Raw genomic sequence first — 19,511 nt, 5'->3', positions numbered from 1 at the left:
GGCAAATTTCCTCCCGGGACAGTCTGGTATGTCTTAATGAGTGCAAAGGTGCCAGGTAACCCGGCAGCTCCCTGGTTACAGCAGGAGCTGAAGGCTTTCCGCTTGCTCCTGCCCACTGCAGCAGCACGGAGGAAGGCAGCAGGCTCCTGCCTGCCTCCTCTCCGGGAAGGACATCGCCTTCCCCGCTCCCGCTGCACCCACGAGGACAGACAGCCCTGGAGGACTCTGCTTCATCATCCCTGGGAGAGGGAGAAGAAGCAGTTTTCCACCCCAGAAACAGGAATTAGGGCTCATACAGGGCTCATATTCCCATTGCAGGCTTTAAACACAGGCATCTGAGATAAGAGGCGGGATCGGAAATTACTATTGCTTTTTAAGTCTTCATGCTGCAGCAAGTAATAATGGCTGTTTCAATCAATTGTCCTCATCCGAGCTGTGCTGCAGCTTGTTCCCCCGCGAAGCCGTAATCCCCTGGTACTTGCGCAATCTCGCACTGTCTCCTACTGCTGGTCACGATTTTGGGTGAGAAAAGAAATAATACCCCACAGAGGGATGAAGGCCTGGCTCTCAGAAGCATCTTCAAATGGGAAAAAAAAAAGAGAGATTAAAAATGGATGAGCAAAAACTTGGAATATGGAAGATATGAAAGAGAAGCGTCTCTAGAGGACAGTGTTAAAAGCAATCCAAGAGAGAGAATTTGTCCCTTTTCTGTACAGCCTGACTTATCCGTAGCACTCGCCTTGTCACCTACGGGATGCTGGGAGCCCCTGGGTGTCATGTGCTAATGTGCCACTGACGGTCCCACTGCAAACCCAAGGAAACGGTGACCCTCTGGCTTTACTGCTAGTCCTGGGAGAAAGGAGCCCAGTTCGGTGCCTTCAGAGGGTCTTGGCACCTCAAGGTTTGACATTCCCACGTGCTGCTGAAGAGAAGGGGGCTCCCCAGGCGGGGGTCCCTTTCACGGTGAGTCAGGAGGTCATCTGAGGACCCTCTGTGGGCCACGGGGACCCCGTGCTGTCAGCTCCCTGTCCCATGCCTGGGGCAGACTGTGTTGGGTCCTACCCCATCTACACCACCACTGCAGCCGAGGCTGTGCCCGGAACTGGTTTTGGGGTGATAAACCCTTGATCCAGGGCAGCTCTGAGACCTCCAGAGGAGCTCCCCACTTGCCGTCATCATGGAGTGACAGGACACCAGGCACCCTCCAAAAACAATAAGCTTTCCAAAGAAACCCTTCTTGAAAAGCCACATGCCACATCGCCACATTTCTCTTCCCCCACCTCCCTTTCGCTGGAAGGGAGGAAGAGGAGTTAATTTAAAGGCAAACACCAAGAACAGTGACAGTAAATATTGCCAAGGGTTTCGTGTTGGCATTTGTTTTTTGTAAGTGAAGATGCAGAGGGAAAGATCAAAGCTGTCTGAATAGCTTTTAATTACAAGCCTCAATTGCTCTATTTTCTCTCAGAAAAGTATTACAATTATCTAACAAAGCTGTTTGAGTGGAATTAGACACTAGCCTGAAGCTTCAAGGGCTGTTTAGTGGCTATTTTCCCTTTTAAAAAAAATCATATTTGATGTCTAGATAAAAAACCAGGCACTCCCCTAAGTGCTTACAGCCAAGTCCAGTGCTCACTGGATAAACAGAGAGAGGCTGGAAAGCTTTTCCCGGGAGGAGGTGAGCAGCCCGGGCTGCACCAAACGCTGGTGGTGGCTCTGCTAAAGCACCCCACCGCAGCGTCCCCTCGCTGGGCTTGGGGGGGGCTCCGGGTGCTGCCACCAGCATCCCGCATGGGAAGGGGGAAATCCCAGAGAGGGCAAAATAAGCTATAGTTTGGGAGTAAGACCTTTGACAGCAGGCAATCATCCCCACTTTCTGTTTTCCTGAGAAGTAATTTCTTTCTCTCTTTCACCAGGACTTCTGTACGTCTCCGTCATCTCCCCTTGCTCCGCCGCTTCCCCTGCACAGCTCCTGCCCGAAGAACAAGACACTTCGGAGTTTCTAAGGTCCAACCATCCACTGAACAAAACTCAATAAAGCAGCTGAATAAAGCAAGCAGAGGAATAAGGATTCAGTTTCATAAACTTAACCCTCAAATGAGATCAGAGGCTGGTAATTAATAAAGTCAGATTTCAACGCAATGAAAAACCTTCCCAGAGACTCAGCCTGCTACCGCTTGGTATTAATGGAAACACTACGGGTGTAATTACATTTCTCTTAGCCGTGCGATGGAGACAGCGGGCTCCTCTGTGCCACGGGCTGCTCTCGGCCGAGTTTCTTCCTTCCAAGCTGATCATAAGCCAGGGAGATGAGGCTGGTAGCCACCGTTTCACTCTGGACGGGACAGGTCAGAACCGGGCAGCCCCAGGGCAGAAGGGCTCAGTGGCATCGCTAACACACACTCATCAAAAGACAAGAGGCAGTTTTCCAGCCGAGCATATTCAAACTAAACCCCAGCGCAGATGCCAAAGCAAACTGTGGGGAGAGCAGCCCTGGTGGGCTTTCCATACCCACCTCTGAGCTGCCACAGGAATGCAGGGAGCAAGGATAAACACCAGCACCAGAGGCTGGGCTCATTTTCTGCTCTTTTACGCTTAATCCCTGGAGGCAAGTGATTATCTCCAGGAATTTTCTCTGTGGTTAAGCAAAGCAAGAGCAGTGCAAGGCTGCGATGAGGGAAAGTCCAAACTATGTGAACAAATGACCTGTGCACACGGAGAAGTTGCTATTAATGCCCAACATTGAACAAACATTAAATAGCCAAATCACAACACGGGATTCGTTTCACACAGAGGAAATCAAGCCAAAATGCCATTAATCTTGATTTCATATTGACTACATAGCTTGTGTTTTTATTCCCCGTCACTGAATGAATCAGCATGGCACAAGCTTTTCGGAGCACTCGCTGTACATGGCAGACTGAAAACACACGGAGGAATCATGGTTACAGAATGGACAGAACCAGTTCAAACTTTGTCCGGCCTCCTCTCTGTGGCCAGGAGAAAGGTGATCCGAGGCAACCAAAAACCAGACTGTGGGAAGATATTAATTCTGTCAGTGGTTTTCTTGGAAAAAATCAAGTTCCCTGCTTGGTTTCTTGCAGATTCATCCTTCGCTTCACTATGCTGAAAATCTGCTGTTTGGCAGGGCTGGTGCTGCTCGGCTCTTGGCTCCAGCCCATCCCGCCTGGCTGCAGGCCTGGAGGGGAGGGAAGCGGCGGATGCTCTCCCGGACCACCGCAGGCAGGCAGGAGGACTCCATCTGCACAGGAGCTACATCCCCTTGCAGCAATAACATATACTGGAGGAAAAATACCTTTTGCTGCAAGAATGGGCTGATTGCATAGGTTACGAGACCTCCCAGTGATAGCTGCCTGCGTGGGCTCTGCACCCAGCACCTGTACACTGCAAAAGGCACAAGGATTTGAGAGCAAAGCAGGAGCAAGAAGCAAGGACATGTATAATGCCACGCTATACGGACCCACAAATGATCCAACCTGCTCATTACTCAGGAGGATCCCAAGTGATGCCACATGCCAGGGCGGAGCGATGGGGTTTGCTCCCAGAGGCCCTTCCAGCAGCTTAACCATGGAAGGACCAAATTCCCAAGAATCTGAACTTGAGAGATGTTCTCCAAGGGGGGTGAAGGTGATGCCAGCTGGTGTTGGATATTATTGTGCACTTTCTACCCCAGGGAGTGTTTAAAGAGTTTTTGGGTTGCTGAAGCAGAAACCTTGTGTGTAGCAGGTGGGGGAAAGGGCTGTCTGTGTCCCCAGCATTGCAGAGAGCCAGCATCACTCCTTTACTGCAGACAGTTGGGATTTCACTGCATTAAGGGAGAGAGAGAGAGCAAAGTCGGTTTACATGGTTGATTAGCATCATCGTTGCCAAGATACATAACCATGTTGCTCTATTGATTGATTATTTCATTCTGACATACAATTTATCCAGGCTTCAGGGTACTGAAAAAAGGAACAAAGGGAGTTCGTGAGCAGTGGGGCTCTTTGACCTAAAGTGCAGCCACCCCAATAGCAGTCCCTTTGCTTGAAAAAATCCTAAAATTCCCTCTTTCAAAATGAGTTATGGCCTTAACACATCTGTTATCACGTGTTTTGAGCAAAGGTGGCAGGTAACCCCAATCTAAATGGGCAAGAGGGCGCGTGCATGCAGCCACTGTGGGCCACTCAAAATAGACGTGCATCAGCTCAGCCATGGCAAGGAGGGGCTACAGATCCTGTCACATCACATCCCCATCCCCAAAAAACCCTATGCCAAACACGCATTGGCATCACACAGCATATGCTCTACTTTCCTATAGTCCAACTCTGTTCCTCACGCAGCACCACGACTCTTGGGTTCCGGGCTGATGCTGAAGCCTCAGGTCCACCTTCCATTTTCTCTCCCTTCTTCCAGCCTCACCACCTCACAAGCCTTTTTCATCATGAAGCTGAGACCCTTTTCCCTCCTGCAACTCTCCATCCCCCCATCTCAGCTGCGTGGTTCTCCTCAACACAGGAGAAGGCCAGGGAGTAGGAACTGGTCCTTCAGACAGCCCTGGGCAGAGCTTGGGAGGTGAAGATCAGGGATGTGAATTACCAGCTGATTCTGCAAAGTCACAGCGATGAAGCTCTGCCGCCACAGAGATTCACATGGAAACACGGCGTGAAGCCATGAATGCACAATCAGGGCTCCAGCTCAGGATCTGTCTGAAGGAGGTTCTCCTTGTTGAAGGAAGGAGAAATTTGTTTATGCATAAATATCCACAAAAATAGCTGAAGGAAAGCACAGGGAAATGAGTGGGAGAGCAAACTGGAGTTTTTCTGGCAGAGCCTGCTTTGCTGCCAGTCTGAGAGTGCCTCTTCTCAGCAGGTAGCAAAGGCTGCACCAGCACCAGCTGCTTCTGGAGATGCTTTTCATTTGAACAAAGAGGCTGTAACTATGGAGAGCACCCACTTTCCTTATAAAGCATTGCAGGGTGAGAGGCATCCCTCTCCAGGCGCACATTGTCCTAGCCAGCAATGATATTCCAAAGTACCCAGGGAGAGATCAGAGCCCAGTTACAGCTCTTTAAGGAGTAAATCTTCCTCTGGGGGGAAAAAAAAAAAGAAAAGAAAAGAAAAAAAGACATATTTATAGTCTAGCTCCTCACAAAAACACCTTGGAATAATAGACATGGCAAGTGCTCAGCACCAGGTAGTGTCTTCATCAGGGCAAGTCCCGAGCTGCAGAGCAATGGGCACCACGTGGAGCAAATGCAGCTTTTGTCCTTCTGCAGTTGGGGTTTCTTCCACCTGCTAAAATTGTGCTCAGCACCGGGGCCGGGCTCAGTGGGGGACAGAGGAATTGAAAGGCTTTGTGGCTCCTGCGGGCAGTGGGCACGAGGAGGGTGATTTCGCCTGAATACTCACCCAAACCAACCTCAGTCTGACCTGTAGCTCGGTGAAGGATAACTCAGCACCTCCCTGGGTAAGTTCTTCCCGTGGCATAAAACCACCCAAACTTCACTGAGGGTGCAAATTCTGCACCTTATTTCTGCTTTTAGAAATTGTGATTCGTGTTGGGGGAAAGTTGTTGGCTGAACAGCCTGGGCTGGGGGAGAGGAAGGGAGATGCGGCACCGGCAGAGCAAAGCACCCTTCGAAAGCCAGAGCTTTGCCCAGATGTGCCAGTGCCGTGAGCCAAGGAGCTCCCCGGGGGAGAGCTCGGCCCCCGGCTCATCCATTCCTGGGCCTTTCCAGCAGTTGACTCAGCCAGCAGCAGCAGGGAGAAGCCTTAGTACATTAATAAATCCCATAATACTGAATAAAGCACTTTGGTTTATGGTTTTGCTATAAGAACTCACCCCTGGGTGCTTATAATTAACTGAACTAGAAAAGAAATAAAGATTCCAATTTTTCCCACCAATTTTCTTTCTCTTTATTTTCAAAAAAGAAGCAAATCACCACTGCTAATAAAAAACCCTCTCCTTATATTTACCTGCCTGGGTAGGAATATTGATCTCTGTGCAGAGAGAAGGCACCTTCCTTATTGCACATCTCACCGGCTAATCCATCTTTCCTGGCCACAGAATATGGCTTTGGCTTTATTTTCAGAGCAGTTCTGTAATTCATTGTTCTCCATGATCACGCCTAACCCCGTAACTCCTGGGAAATGCGTGGGCAGTAAGTGGAAAGAGCTTGTTTTAGTCCTACATCAGACTTCACCTCTAGCAGCCGGCATCGCCGCCCTGCCCGCACGTGAGAGCTGCCTGTTGCGAGACCCAGAGCAGCTGCGGAGGCTGGCAGGGTGCAGGCAGCGCCCGCTCATCCCCAACCGCCGATTTTCCAGTATTTTCACATCTTCTGTTTCCAGGTTGCCTGCAGACAAAGTTGCCTGCATAACAAAAGTTCCCACTGACCTCAGTCAAAGGGGATCGGATGCTTCGGTGTTACTGCATGCGCTCAGCAGCGGTTTTGGCTGGAAAAATAAGCCCACGTGCAAAGATCCCGGCGGCGCCGGGGTTGAAACAACCTCCTGATCCACGCAGCTAAGTCTCTCAGACTCCACATCATTCAAAGTACAGGGGGTTTTATTTTCCTTTATTAAAGCACACAAGTAGCCACCTAGGAAAGTGTCATTTACACTGCAGTAATTGTAAAATCATACCAACACTACCATTTCAGAAGAGAATTAAAGAGCCTGCGCTTCAGCCGGCCAGCCGATCGCAAGCCTTTAACTCCATAGGCACAGTACAATAAAGCTTTTACTTTCAGGTTTTTGTTGCTCTTCTTATAACAAACTCCACTGAGCATTGAACAGAATGCCTAAACACATTCACTGCAAGGGCCACAGAATTACCCAAAAGCTTAGTAAACACACATTTATTGAGTACTTGCTTATGTAAGATCATTGCAGCATAGTCATTATAACAAAATCCGTATTAAAAAAATGCCAAACACTGGTATATTTTTCAGAGAACATAATTCTATTTAAAAACCCCACCAAGAACAATAAAGGGAGCGTGGCTGCTCCTTAACCAGCCACTAACGAACGCTCTCCTGCTCCCTAATGGCACTGCGAGAAAAGCCTGGCAGTCGCTTCCCAGCTCCATGTACAGCCAGACCCAGCGCCCCGTCAGACCGTACGACAGCTGATGGGCTGAGAAGGCTCAGGGTTGCTCACTGACCAAGGCTGTTATCGAATCTACAAACACAACAGCCCACCAAACTCAATTTTTCAAGGGACACAGCCTGCCAGCAGCGCGGGTCTCGGGGAGTTCTTCTTAGCGTGCCTGGGGGTTGTATGAGATTTCCTAGTGAGTGCTTGGGGATAAACATCCATTGCAAAGTGCTTAAAGTGCCCAGATTTCCTCCTCCCCCTACATTATTCAGGGGAAGCGCTAATTGCAAAGTTTGCTCTGGTATCCCTCCAGATTCCCAATCAAATGCTAATCAGCATGAAAATCCTCCCAGCTTGAGCAGTTTACAAGGGATCTGGGTCCTATACGTGGGACACTGGAATTGCAGCTATATTTTAAGCCCAACCATAAGGGAAACATTCTATATACAAATATAACATTGGATTCTTTTATACAGCATATATAAAGAACACGACAGCATTAAAATATTGGCAAATCAATACATTAAAAATACAGAATCTCATAGACCAGAGCACAAGAAATATATTTACAGGAAATCTGTACAGTCCGGACAACACTGCCGGTTCTCGCGTTGGAGCTGACCTCCCATCTCCAAATGGAGGTCGGTGCTTTGCTTCCCCATCAGCACCACTGCCCAGATTTCCCCGGGTTTTTGTGCTACAGGGAGAAATCAAGTCTGCTGTCCCTGCCAGCATGGAGGGCACCCAGCGGTTAAACTCTTGGGGAACGCTTTCATTATCAAACGAAATGACGGGGCATTTCATTTTACAGAAAGCTCTGGCCTACTGGGAGAGGAAAATCAATCCATGGCTGGCAGGAGGGGTGGTACCTCGGCAGCATTTCCCAAGTGCTCTCAGCATCGTGGATCTCATTTCATTAAAAAAATAAACCACATTTTGTACGGTTTGTGCACTGCTTATCTCGTGTGGAAGGGGTGGGACTGTTTTAGGCTGCCCCTCCTACCAGAAATGTCCATGTCTTCCAGAAGAGCTGCTGTTCTGACTTCTCCAAAATGGCTTTCCCCTATACATAAATATATGTATACATAGGCCACTTCATTCCTTCCTCCTCTCACTGAGGAAGATCCCCAAGGCATGCTTGGCAAGATGAAATTCTACATTATACTGTACCTATAGCACTATAGAGATGTGTATGTACAGACACATTCTGTCCATTATTACAATGGAAATACAGAGTTAAAAAAAAAAAGCAACAGCAGCATGTAAACAAGGATTTGTGTTCGTTTCATCCATCTTTTCTTCCTCCTCTTCTGAGCCACGTTCATCAGTTTTGACAGTCCCTTCTCACCACCCTGCTCCCCTCTCGAGGCGGAGGGATTTACCGCAGACCCCGTCGGCAGGAGCTGCCATTGTCCCCCCCGGGCTCCCGGGGGCTGCCCCCGCCGCCTGGCTCGGGGCAGCCTGAATTTCCCCTTCCACCAGCTCCCTCCTCTCCCTCCCCCCATCCTGCCCTTTGCCATGACTCATCCTGGAGATGATCTTGGGTTTTTCCTCTGACGGCTGCTGCCCACTTTGGCTTCAGCAAAGTCTAATTTCAGAGCGATACCGCAGGAATAAAACCCGCACCCAAGCACCTGGTGAGCCACGTGAGCTGTTTGCGCCTTAAACAACGCGGGGAGGAAAAAAGAAATGGAGTAAGTTTGCATTTTGTCTGTCTCCCAGCAGCAAAAGTGTAAGTCCCAGGAGCAATGCCTGTTTTAAATCCTTAATTCCCAAATTCTCAATAATGTTGCAAACCACCAGGGTTTCGCAGGAATCAAAGAGCTGATTTCAAACACGTTCCTTAGTGCAGAGCGCACCGGAATTAAAAATGCATCAAATGGGCTCACTTTTTCTGCATGCTCTTGCAGTATCCAGTTTTCCCAACCCCCAAAATTGTCTCCTCGATTTCTCGCCTCTCAGTTTTGAGGTCCTGCTAAAGAGCCGTTATCTGCGTTAGCTCTGACGTGGGGGTGGTTGGACTCTGCTGGGCGACAGCCACCATGGGAATTTCCATGCCTAGTCAGGCCGGATTGTTAGTCCCCTCTGAGTTCTTGCAGGCATAGGCCACATCCTTGGCGATGCTGCACATCCTGTTGGACATCTGGAGCTCGGTCCTGAAGGCGGTGGGGAAGCAGAACTTCTTGAAGCACGCCTTGAAGTTCTCATCTAAGAAGGCATACAGCACGGGGTTCAGGCTGCTGTTGGCGTACCCCAGTGCGGTGCAGAAGCAGGAGATGGCCAGCTCGAGCTCGCTTTCTGCCTTGGCACCCAAGCACTGGACCAGCACGAAAATCTGGATGGGAGTCCAGCAAATGATGAAGACCGCCACCACCACCAGGACCATTCGGGTGATGCGCCTCAGGTTTCGGTCCTTCTCCTTGGAGCCTGAGAGGACACGGACGTTCTTGAGTCGTCTGATCATGAGACTGTAGCAAATGGTGATGATCAACACGGGGATCATAAAGGAGAAGAGAAAGACACAGATGCCAAACACTGGATCCCAGTAATCCACGGGTGAAGGGAGTTTAATTAGACAATCAATTTCTGCACATCAAAAAATAAAAAGGAAGGGAAGATAAGCAAACCCATATCAAGAAGAAAAGCATCTGCACATTCAGTTTAGTTTAGGCATGTTTAATACTGGAAAAGCAGTAGCAGCAATGCAGAGAGGCAAGAGCAGAAAGAAAAGAGTTAAGGTGGCTTTACAGCAGAGAGCTCACCACGCTGATGAAACTGGTACCCCTCTCCAGTGGCTCCCCAAGCCCACGGGCTCTCCTGGTCACCACCACCTCCCACCCATTGGATGCATTTCTACTGACCGTTGTTTTCATTCTCTGCAGATCCCATCACCATTGCTGGGATGCCAAAGACAGAAGCCAGCGCCCAGATGCAGACATTCACCACTTTGGCCTTGTGGGGAGTGCGGATGTCTAGTGCTTTGATAGGGTGGCAGATAGCAATGTAGCGGTCCACGCTCATCATCGTCAGGGTGAAGGTGCTTGTGAACATGTTGTAGTAGTCTATAGAGATGGCAATCTTGCAGAGGACATTGCCAAAGGGCCAGAAGCCCAGGAATGTGTCTGTACCCTGGAAGGGCAAGGTCATCAGACACAAGGTATCAGCCAGAGCGAGGTTAAAGATGTAAATGTTGGTTGCTGTCTTCATCTTGGTGAATCTGAAATGTAGGAATGAGCAATGGTTAGAGTTTCACCTGACCATGATGGGTAAGACATTGAAGTCTACTGAAGAGGGAATTCTGCCACTTTAGGAAGGAGGTGCTGTATTTTTCTTATTAACAAGAGATTAAACACCAGCCTCTCCTTTCTATCTCCCACATGCTTATGGACACACAGCTCAACCAGCTCCTACAACAATACAAATGGTGCCTTCACAATCAGTTTCACAGGCAGGAGAAACTTATTCCCTCAGACAGCAAGTGAGGACCACGAAAGTCTGAGGCTGTCAACTCAAACCGTGCTTTTTGAAAGATGACTTCAGTAAGGCTAATCTAGGATTTCATTACATATGGCTTCATTATTATAAATATTAGTGAGAGCTTTATCCCGTAAGCTGATTTGAAAGGCATCATATGGTCCAGGGGTAAGTTGATTAGCCATTTCGTATGGGCTTATAGCCAAAGACTATGGCTAATGTGAGCTATCAAATCAGAATGGGCAAGATGGCAAGCCCTGGCCCGTGGCAGCTAAAAACTGATGAGGAAAGAGGTTTGTATCAGAAGTTGAAATATCACAATGGATCTTTCTAAAGAAAGGAGTAGTTTGCAGATAAAGTCATGAGTCAACTCTACGTCAAAGGGTTTTTGTCATTTCTATATTACTTTTATCGCATGAACTGACTGCCCCAGAAGAAGATTCACCTTGCTCTATTGGTAATCATCTCCTTTTTACACATGGGAAATGATGCAAAGAAAGATGTGATCACCTACCCAAGGATACATGCAGAGTCTGCAGAAACGGAAACTCAATGGTGACTCTGTGACTGAATCTAACATTTCAGCTCCAGGATGTTCCTCTCATGGACAAAATAAGAGCTCAAATAGGTATAATTTTAAAACTACAGCTCATCTATCGTTTGCTATACTAATGGCCTTTGCAGAAATGTTGCCAGAAATGGCAGACAATGATGTGTGTTATTAACAGAGGGCAAGTTCATTTGAGGGCAACACTTAAACCCATAAATTACTGCACTATTTGCAGTTTGATATGTGTTGGAATATTATGGGGTCTGATTTGACCTAAATAGCTCTTTCTGTCAAATTGATTCAGAACAGCAAACCCACAACTGCACTGTACCCCCGCCAATGATCTGAGCTTCAGCTCTTGATGGATTATTTGAATGGTTGGAGGAACATTATCACTGCCACGCTCTGAACTCTGCTGAGACACATGGTGACATAGCCAGGTTTGCAAGAATAACAGCCAGGGCATCCACAATCCAGAATATAAAGTCTATTTTCTTACCCCTCTTAGAGCTCTAAGCTGCATTTGTATTAGAAGTCAGATGTTCGAAAGTGGCTTCAGAAAGCAAGAACAAACAGTAATATATTTGACCTTGGAGGCCAAGGGAGGCTTTTGGAGCGGGTGGACATTGATGGAGGTACTTAAGGTCCCCACGTACGCCTGAGTCAGGCTCCTCCTGGCCCAGAAATCACAGCAGCCAAGACAGCGGGTTCTTAGAAAGCCAGCCCAGATCAGACAAACTTATATAACCAAAAGCAGTAGAGGAAAAATACCAGTGTCTTTCCTATTGTGAAGGCATGAAGAAGCTGTGAACCCCAGAGCAGCAGCATCTCATGGTGGGCGAGTTTTGCTTTTTTGTTTGAATTCTTGCAGTTAGCATAAATGAAGCAATGCACACAGGGAGCGTGAGATGGGTCTGTGAATGGAGTCAGACACTTTCCCCTCTAGGTCACAAGGGAGAGGATAATTAAAATTAAGAAGTTAAATCACTGTTCTTTATCAGCCCACACAAAAATAAGTATCATCAGCTTAGCCTTCAGGAAATTATTGTCATCTAAGACTGTGTCAGCAAAGGTCTCCTGGGAGCTGTAGTCTTCCTCCATACACCACAGACCTGGCTGGGCTTACCCAAGCTTCCCAAAGGTCAAGCTTGTTCCAGTCCATCCTTCCAGGAGGACTGGACTTGGAGGCAATTCATCAACACGCCTCTAACCCTGACTGCTTTTATGTTTAAATGATGTTTAAACATCCTGATGTTTAACTCGAGGGAATAACAACTACATTTTTGAACCATGATGGGTAACTTCACCACTATGAAACAGAAAAAATTAAAGGGTTTTAATTAAAGGGTTGTATTGTGGGGTTTTTTTTTGTTTGGTTGGTTTTTTTTAAACCAGTGGGAGAAACAAGCAGCTACCCACCCACCCCTACCACCCATCCAGCATCCATGGGGGACAACGTTGCCTCCATGCACGCTCCTTTGTCCCCAGCACAGTGAGAAGTTTGGGGCACCTCAGCTAACCCTGAGCTCGGGGTGTGCAGACTGCAAACCTTCAGCTCCCTCTTGCTGCCCTCCACCCCAGGACCTCGCTGGTCCCTCTCCTCTAGACACTTCTCAGCAAGAATTCAGAGTCCACGTGCAATTGCTTGAGCCTGGCCCTGCAAAATCTGCTCTCCCCCAAAGCACGGATCCCTCCCCGCTCCCCCTTCCCTCACGCCCTCCGAGGCGACGGCAGAGCTGCCTTCCCTCGCTCCCTCCAATGCGGGGACATGCTGGAGTGGCTGGCCCATCACTTATCTCCTTCGACCCACCTTCAAGTGGATTTTAAGGCTGATTTTGTGCTCTTGAAAGGTGGGGAAATTAATTTACACCTAATTAATTACTTCTAGCTCCACTTTCTCTGCACACCGAGAGCCAACAGCCATTTTCCCAACCAACCAATGTTCCCAAACATTTCCAGAATGTTCAGTACAAACAAAAATCAATTAATCACTTCTCCGTGGATTAACCTCTTTTTCTTTTCCTCCAGGAACTGAGAGTGTTCTCTTTCTTAATCTGCAGAAAAAAAGACAAATTAAACTCTCGGGCTTCAGGAGGCACCTAAGGTCCCCCCCACGGCACAGCTCCGATGCGGATAAGCCCGTGGCCTCCATGGAGGACATTACCTCCCCGCTGAGCCACTTTCTTGCATTCGGTCACAGAGGCAATTTCCTAATGGATCATCTCCCACAGGGCGGTTCTCAGCTCTCCATCCAGCTCCACCTTTGTCACAAAAGTAATCGCTTTGCTCTGCTCTCCTGTTCTCCTGGCTGCTGAAGCCTAAGAGGAAAAACGTCTGGATATCAGCTCAGCACTCGGCTTCCCCCTCCTTCATGCTAAGTGGCCCTCAAGCAGCATTACCTGGAACAAAGCTGTGCTGCAGCGAGGGGAACCCACAGTTTGGGGAGGAGGAGATGGGTAGGAAACAGCTCTTCCCCATACTGGGTTTTCAGGTTTTTCACGAGGACAGATTCTGTCCCTGGCTGAGCCACAAACCTGTCATTTTAGCATCCCTTCCTCCTTCCCACACAGCCACCGCGAGGCTGCAGGGCAGCAAGCAGCTCCCCGGGGCTAAGGACCAGCCAGCTGTAGCAAACCTGCAACCCGAAATGGGGCTGCAAAGGGACAGGAGCAAAGCCTTCAGCCCTGGGGGACTGGGAGCATCATCTCCAGGAGCTCTCTGCCTCTGGGAGCCTCTTGATTTTGATACTCCAGCTAATCGGGATGCAGACAGTGCTGTTCACCTTGAGCAGCTCCCTCCGTTCCCACCCCACACCCTGGCATCAGCGACAGCCCTTGCCACCCTCCCCGGACACGCACAGGGAAGCGAAACAGAGCAGAAAAGGCTCAGGGAGGATTTTTGCTGAGCTGCTCCCACCCTCTGACGGTGGAAACCAGCACCGGTTCACTGGCACCCCTGCTCCCAACCTGCTCTTAGCCCACACGTTGTACGAAGCCAATATTTGATCTGGCACGTACCATCGTGATTTGTGTCCTCCCAGCCATACACCCACACTGTGCTCTCCATGTCCCTGCTGCTCTGATGACCTTTTCAGAGCCCCCTCATCCTGAAATTGCCCAATTCAAGGCAGCTTATTCTTAACGGTTCAACAGGCCACAAAAAACCCAGAGAATTTAAGGACAAATTTAAATCCCTTTGGACTATGAAGGCAGACGCCACAGCAAAAGCAGCCAGCAACACCGGCACGTAGAAGCCTGTTAATTACCTGGCAGGACGGTGACTGACTAGCAGGGGTTAAGGAGTCTGCCGCCAGCCAGGGCGAGCAGCAATACTTTGGGAGAGATGATTTTTCTTGCCCTTTTTTGTCTTGCTGCCATGTCTGGGTGACACTGGTGCCCTCCCTCCTCAAGGTGCTCTCTGGGGACCAGTGCGGATGGGACATTGCATGGCCCCGATCGCTGCCATGCCGAGGGCAGGGGGCGCCTGCCGCAAAAGCCTCTGCAACTCGCCCGGGGGCTCGCAGGGATGCTCGTGCAACCCCGAGTGGGCACACAGCCACCAGGAACGGTGCTTTTGTCTAAGGAGGGTGTTTGCCAGCACCCATTCTGCAGCAAGGTGCTCTCATCGCTGTTCACACACCAGATCCACCTCTGCTGAATGTCCTAAATGCTACCCCTGCTCCCAGGAATTGCTCAGTTCCTGAAAAGCCCTGAGTCCCAAATTAAACATCGTAGAATTACTGCTGCACATAGGTAACTCCCTTCCACTCATCCCACCGAAGCCAGGGGAAACCAAGAGCCCTCCAGCACACACTGGAGCCGCAGGAGCTGTGTTCGCAGGGGGCAGACACGGCTGCTGTGAGCCATGGGCTGAGCCCCTGGGTGGAGGCACGGCTCACCCGGGCCTGTGGGAGCCTGGAAACTGGGGAGTTGCAGACCTGCCCTTTGGAGCGGGTCCCCCTCCTGCTCACCTCGCCATCCTCCCCCTGGCTCCGATCGCTCCGCGCAGCAGAGTCCTTGCTGTGGGTTTCCCTTCTCTACAAATTGCAACAATTGTCTTTTTTTTTTTCCCCAGGAAAAACTAACAGAGTGGGATCTGGAGACAGCTGAGGTCTCAGACGGCCCCAACGGTGTCTGCTGGGTCCATGCCGCATTAAACACTCACTCGATTTCAGCTCCGAGACACACAGCTGGTCAAGGCTCTTCCCTTAGAAAGCTTTCTATTAAGAAATCAGCATCTCTGCAGTGTCATAATTAACTTCATTTTCCCTGTCTCATCACTACCAGCTGCCCTCACCCTATTCTCAGGGATCGATGCAGTTTTCAAGCAGAGTAACGGCTGGCACAGCCATCCCCAGGGAGCCGCCGGGTGCAGGCACCTCCCCATCACAGCCCTGGAAGCAGCAAATGAAAGTGTGGGGACCTAAAGTCCTCATCTGCCTAAACAGCTGCTTAAAATGCTCTGAAACAGTCTTCAATAGCTGAGCATCCCCAGTACTTTGCTTTGCTCCCAACAGAGAGCTGCCGCGGCAAAGACAAGTGCCCTAGAAACGAGGCATCATTCCCATGGGGGCCTGATCCAGGCAAGCAGAGCCAACGCTGAGGGAGGGAGTCCTCCAGCTCATCGCTGCTGAGCATCGCAGCAGCATGGTGGAGCAAGGGACGACAGAGGACTTCCTGGGCCAGGAGCTGCACGTTGTCCCTGGTCCCTTCCCCGGCACACCGGTGGAGGACTGGGGGTCCATCACACCCCTTGCAGCAACACTTTGGTTGCTCTCGGCACCACCTCCAGCCCCACGGGTCATCCAACCCTATGGCCATTGCAAGAACAACACATTCCCCTTCTCTTTCCTTCCTAAAAACAAAGCGCTCTGGCATCCAGCCTTGCAGCATTCAGTTAATAGATAAGAGGGACCTCAGCAGCCTGGTTTCCTCCGCTCTCCCCCCAAACCCTCTCTGCCTCGTGCTGTTTAACTCCTTGTTTCACATTCATTAAAAAACAGTACAGGAAATATATGCAGAAGAGAGCAAACAGCAGAAGGAGGAGGGAGGGGAGGCACTGTCTCCACAACGAGCAAGCAGAACAAAGCCGCAGACAAGGCAGGTCTCCACAACAGGCCCTTTACTGTCCAGGAAACAGTGTTCCTGATGAGAGCCCTTCTCGGTCTTATCCAATTAGTGCTGTTCAGCACTAAAGGGGATCGACAGTCACATGATAACTGTCTCTATAAAGTAATCATTCCAAATGTTAAATCACTCCAAATATAATAGAGACATAGGCTGGGTTCTACAAAAGAGGGGAAAACCCAGAAGAGGCTTTGAATTTGTATTTTTGTATGCAATACCGGGAGATTTTAAACTTTTCCCTCAGTGCTGCAAAAAACTCATTCAAGAAGAACAAAAACCAAGCCCTTGTGATGCCTCCAATTTCCTCAAGTGTTGTCTTTGTATTTCCCAACTCCCTCTTAAACAGGAAACAGTTACTGTCTATGTCACTGCACCATTCTTCTTCTGGAAGATAATATACTGGTTTCTTATAGGTTGTGTAGCATGCTGCAGTCTGGTTATCCCTGGTGAAATATAAGCATGGAAAGAAAAAAAAAAGCTTTTGTAGAGTGCACCATACCTATAGATGATAGGGGTGCAGCACAGAGGGTTTGCCAGTCTTTCTCCATTAATGGAAGAGATATACCATTAAGAGTCCCAAAGCCCCATGTTGACTTACCAGCAACCAACATTCAACCTACTGAAAGAAGATGCTATTTAAGGCACGAGGCCCAGAAGCACCAATGCTCCAGTCTGGGGAGAAAAACCTGTGTTTGAGCAGCCATCAACATTCTCCTTGCATGGCCACTAATGGCAGCTCTGCGTGAATCTGCATACATGACCAGGGTCAAGAGTTTGCGATATTGAGTCCAGTTTATCACCAAACCTGCTCCTGACCTTAACAGACAGGGCAAGGAGAGAAAAATCCTGGGCAGAAATAACCAGAAGTTGCAGTTACTCACCGGACCAAGAAGGGTCATTTCCCTGGGTATAACTCAGGGTGAGTCTCAGCCAGTACTGAGCTCCCAGGAGATACTGATGGAGAGAAGCAGTAGCTTCTTCTGCATGTGTTCTAGCTCAGTTACAACTTCCCCAGCACACATTATTCAAGTGGCCCCCCCAGGCTCACAGAGAAGTTTTTGGGGAAAAACAGAAGTGAATCCCCAAAAAGGAGTATCCACATAATTAAAACTTCTATTAGCTCTTTTATATATATAGGGATTTACTGGATAAAGGGGAAAGAGAAGTGGAAAAGGCCTGGGGGACACGGGGGTGACACCTGTCTTCAGTTTTCAATTGTTTAGAACCAGTAAAACCAGAAGACACAAAAAAAAAGCTAAGTTCCAGGGGAAATGCCAGTGCTAAATCCCACTTTCTTTTCTTGGGTTCCATTTGTCCAACTGGAAGGTATCAAAGCCAAAAAGGAGCAGAACAGAAGCCACCATTTTGAAAGCCTGGCCCCGCATAGCCATGGCACACATCCACCCTGACCAGGATGCCGGGTTGGGACATTCATATTCTTGGCGATACACCGGTCACAGCCCAGGGCAGGGGCCACCAGGGTCCTGCTGTCCGCATCCCACGAGACCTTTGCAGACAGGGAGAAGATTTCTGCCAAGGCTTCTCCTTCTTACACACGTCTAAGGTTCAAGCATGGGGCATGGACTCCCTTCCCCTGCATGCACGCTGGCTGGCATTCCCAGGGAGCTGCATCGCCGCGGGACAAGGACTTCTCATCCCCAGAGCCTCACTACTCACCGCACTTACACGCACCTACAAACACCGTGCCTGCTCGAATGATTGCTACTACACTGAACAGAAACACGAGCTCTTCAAACGTGGCATGGCAAACCTCCCCTCTCTGACTCCAGACTCCCCAGGGCTAACGTGATCCCTTCTCCCTGCCATAAACTCCTCGGCAGGAAGAGCACGGACAGGCAGCCTGGTGAACAGTCATGTCGCTTTGCCCTTGTAGCAGCGATTTAGCTGCCGTTCACAGGCCTGTGATACCGAAGACTTCATTTTGCAGCATCTCCCCCAGCCGAGTTGTGTGTATTCAAGGGAAAGATGCTTTGGAAGCAGCAGGGCTCCTGGCAGGAGCGAGACTTAATCTCATCAGTGTCTGAATACCTGCTAAATATTTTCGTCCTCTATTGGAGGAGAAAACAAACTGATCCTGTCTTTTCCATGCTGGCAGCATCCACCTGCCCCAGAATTCTGCTCTGAGATGCATTTAAAATGGAAGCTCACTCCTAACATACAGGGTACAGAGATCAGAAGGGGGTTGCTGACACAGAATCACAGCCCTAATGGTTGTATAAACTTATTTTGTACTTACGGGGGGAATAGGGTTTCCGATTCCAGGAAATAGGCTGGTTTGAACCACAGCAAAACCAGAGAGAGATACTTAAAATGCCAGGAATGTGCAGGGAGGCTGGACAGTGCTGCTGGAGTGGTGCAGGCTCTGTGCTCTGTCCCTCTGCAAAGTCCCCGTGCTCTCCCCACTTCAGCGTGAGGAGCCAGAGAAGTTGCCCTCACCTCTGCAGCACCCTGTCACATCTTATTTACGTCTATAGTTCCAAAAGACTTGGAAGACCTATATTTGTGATTTTTTTCCCCTGTAAAAGTAAGACTGAGCCTCCCAGCAGGCCCTCTCCCTTGCAGCTAGACTCAGCTTTGGAAAGCGCCAGCTCCCAGATGGAGCAGCACCTGCAGCCACAGCTGGGTTGCCGGACACGGCACAGGAGGGAGAGGTCCTGTTACAGATCTGGCACATCCTGGCAGCAGGATGCTCCCAGCACATCGCCCTCCCCAGGGACACCCAGCTCCCTGCCTAGCTGTTTGCAAAAAAGTCCTATTTTTTGAGCAGATCTGATCGCTCTGTTCCATTCTCTGGGTTAAACTTTAGGAGGCACCAGAGGGCAGCTGAAAGCTGGTGGGAACCTTCATCACAGCCTAGGAAGGGAGAAAAACAAATAAAACGAAAACAATAAAACGAATGCCACATCGTTACCTCTAAAGCACATCGCAATTACCAGGGAAGCGCCTGCCTGCTTCACCCGCAGCAGGGATTTAGGGGGGGAAGGTCTGCCCCGCTCTCAGCCCTCCCCGGAGCCTCCCCAGCGTGCTGCCTGCGTGTCCTACCTGACGATCACATACATGACGGAGCAGTTGCCCACCAGCCCCACAATGCACACAATGGAGTAGACAACGACAATGGTGATCTTGATGCTCAGCGGCAGGAAGCTGTCCCCCGTGCCGTTGTTGAACCAGTTACTGGGGAGAAAGCTCAGGTTCAGCATGGAGGAGTCGTTCAGCAGCTTTCTCAGGTCAGGGTCTTCCAAAATA

The 19,511-nt window shown here is 49.6% G+C and overlaps 1 protein-coding gene across 1 annotated transcript; it reads right to left on the bottom strand.

The window, feature by feature from the left end:
* Positions 1 to 9,156: 9,156 nt before the first annotated feature.
* Positions 9,157 to 19,480, bottom strand: OPRL1 (opiate receptor-like 1). The gene is made up of 3 exons (XM_009580502.1): positions 19,308 to 19,480; positions 9,956 to 10,311; positions 9,157 to 9,680 (listed from the first exon to the last, which is right to left on the bottom strand). The coding sequence occupies exons 1-3, from the start codon at positions 19,463 to 19,465 to the stop codon at positions 9,157 to 9,159; spliced, it is 1,038 nt and encodes a 345-aa protein (XP_009578797.1). The 5' UTR covers positions 19,466 to 19,480.
* Positions 19,481 to 19,511: the final 31 nt, after the last annotated feature.

This window comes from Fulmarus glacialis, unplaced genomic scaffold (genome assembly GCF_000690835.1).
Source record: "Fulmarus glacialis isolate BGI_N327 unplaced genomic scaffold, ASM69083v1 scaffold2156, whole genome shotgun sequence".
Classification (NCBI taxonomy): domain Eukaryota; kingdom Metazoa; phylum Chordata; class Aves; order Procellariiformes; family Procellariidae; genus Fulmarus; species Fulmarus glacialis.
This window is presented reverse-complemented; position numbering and strand designations above follow the sequence as displayed.

What these genes read in the sequence shown, in the direction of transcription:
- OPRL1 (XM_009580502.1), bottom strand. Translation starts at nt 19,465, where the DNA reads ATGCTGAACCTGAGCTTTCTCCCCAGTAACTGGTTCAACAACGGCACG. An exon ending in GTCATGTATGTGATCGTCAG is followed by an intron (nt 10,312 to 19,307) that starts GTAGGACACGCA and finishes CCTACATTTCAG; the next exon opens with ATTCACCAAGATGAAGACAG. An exon ending in TGCAGAGAATGAAAACAACG is followed by an intron (nt 9,681 to 9,955) that starts GTCAGTAGAAAT and finishes TTTGATGTGCAG; the next exon opens with AAATTGATTGTCTAATTAAA.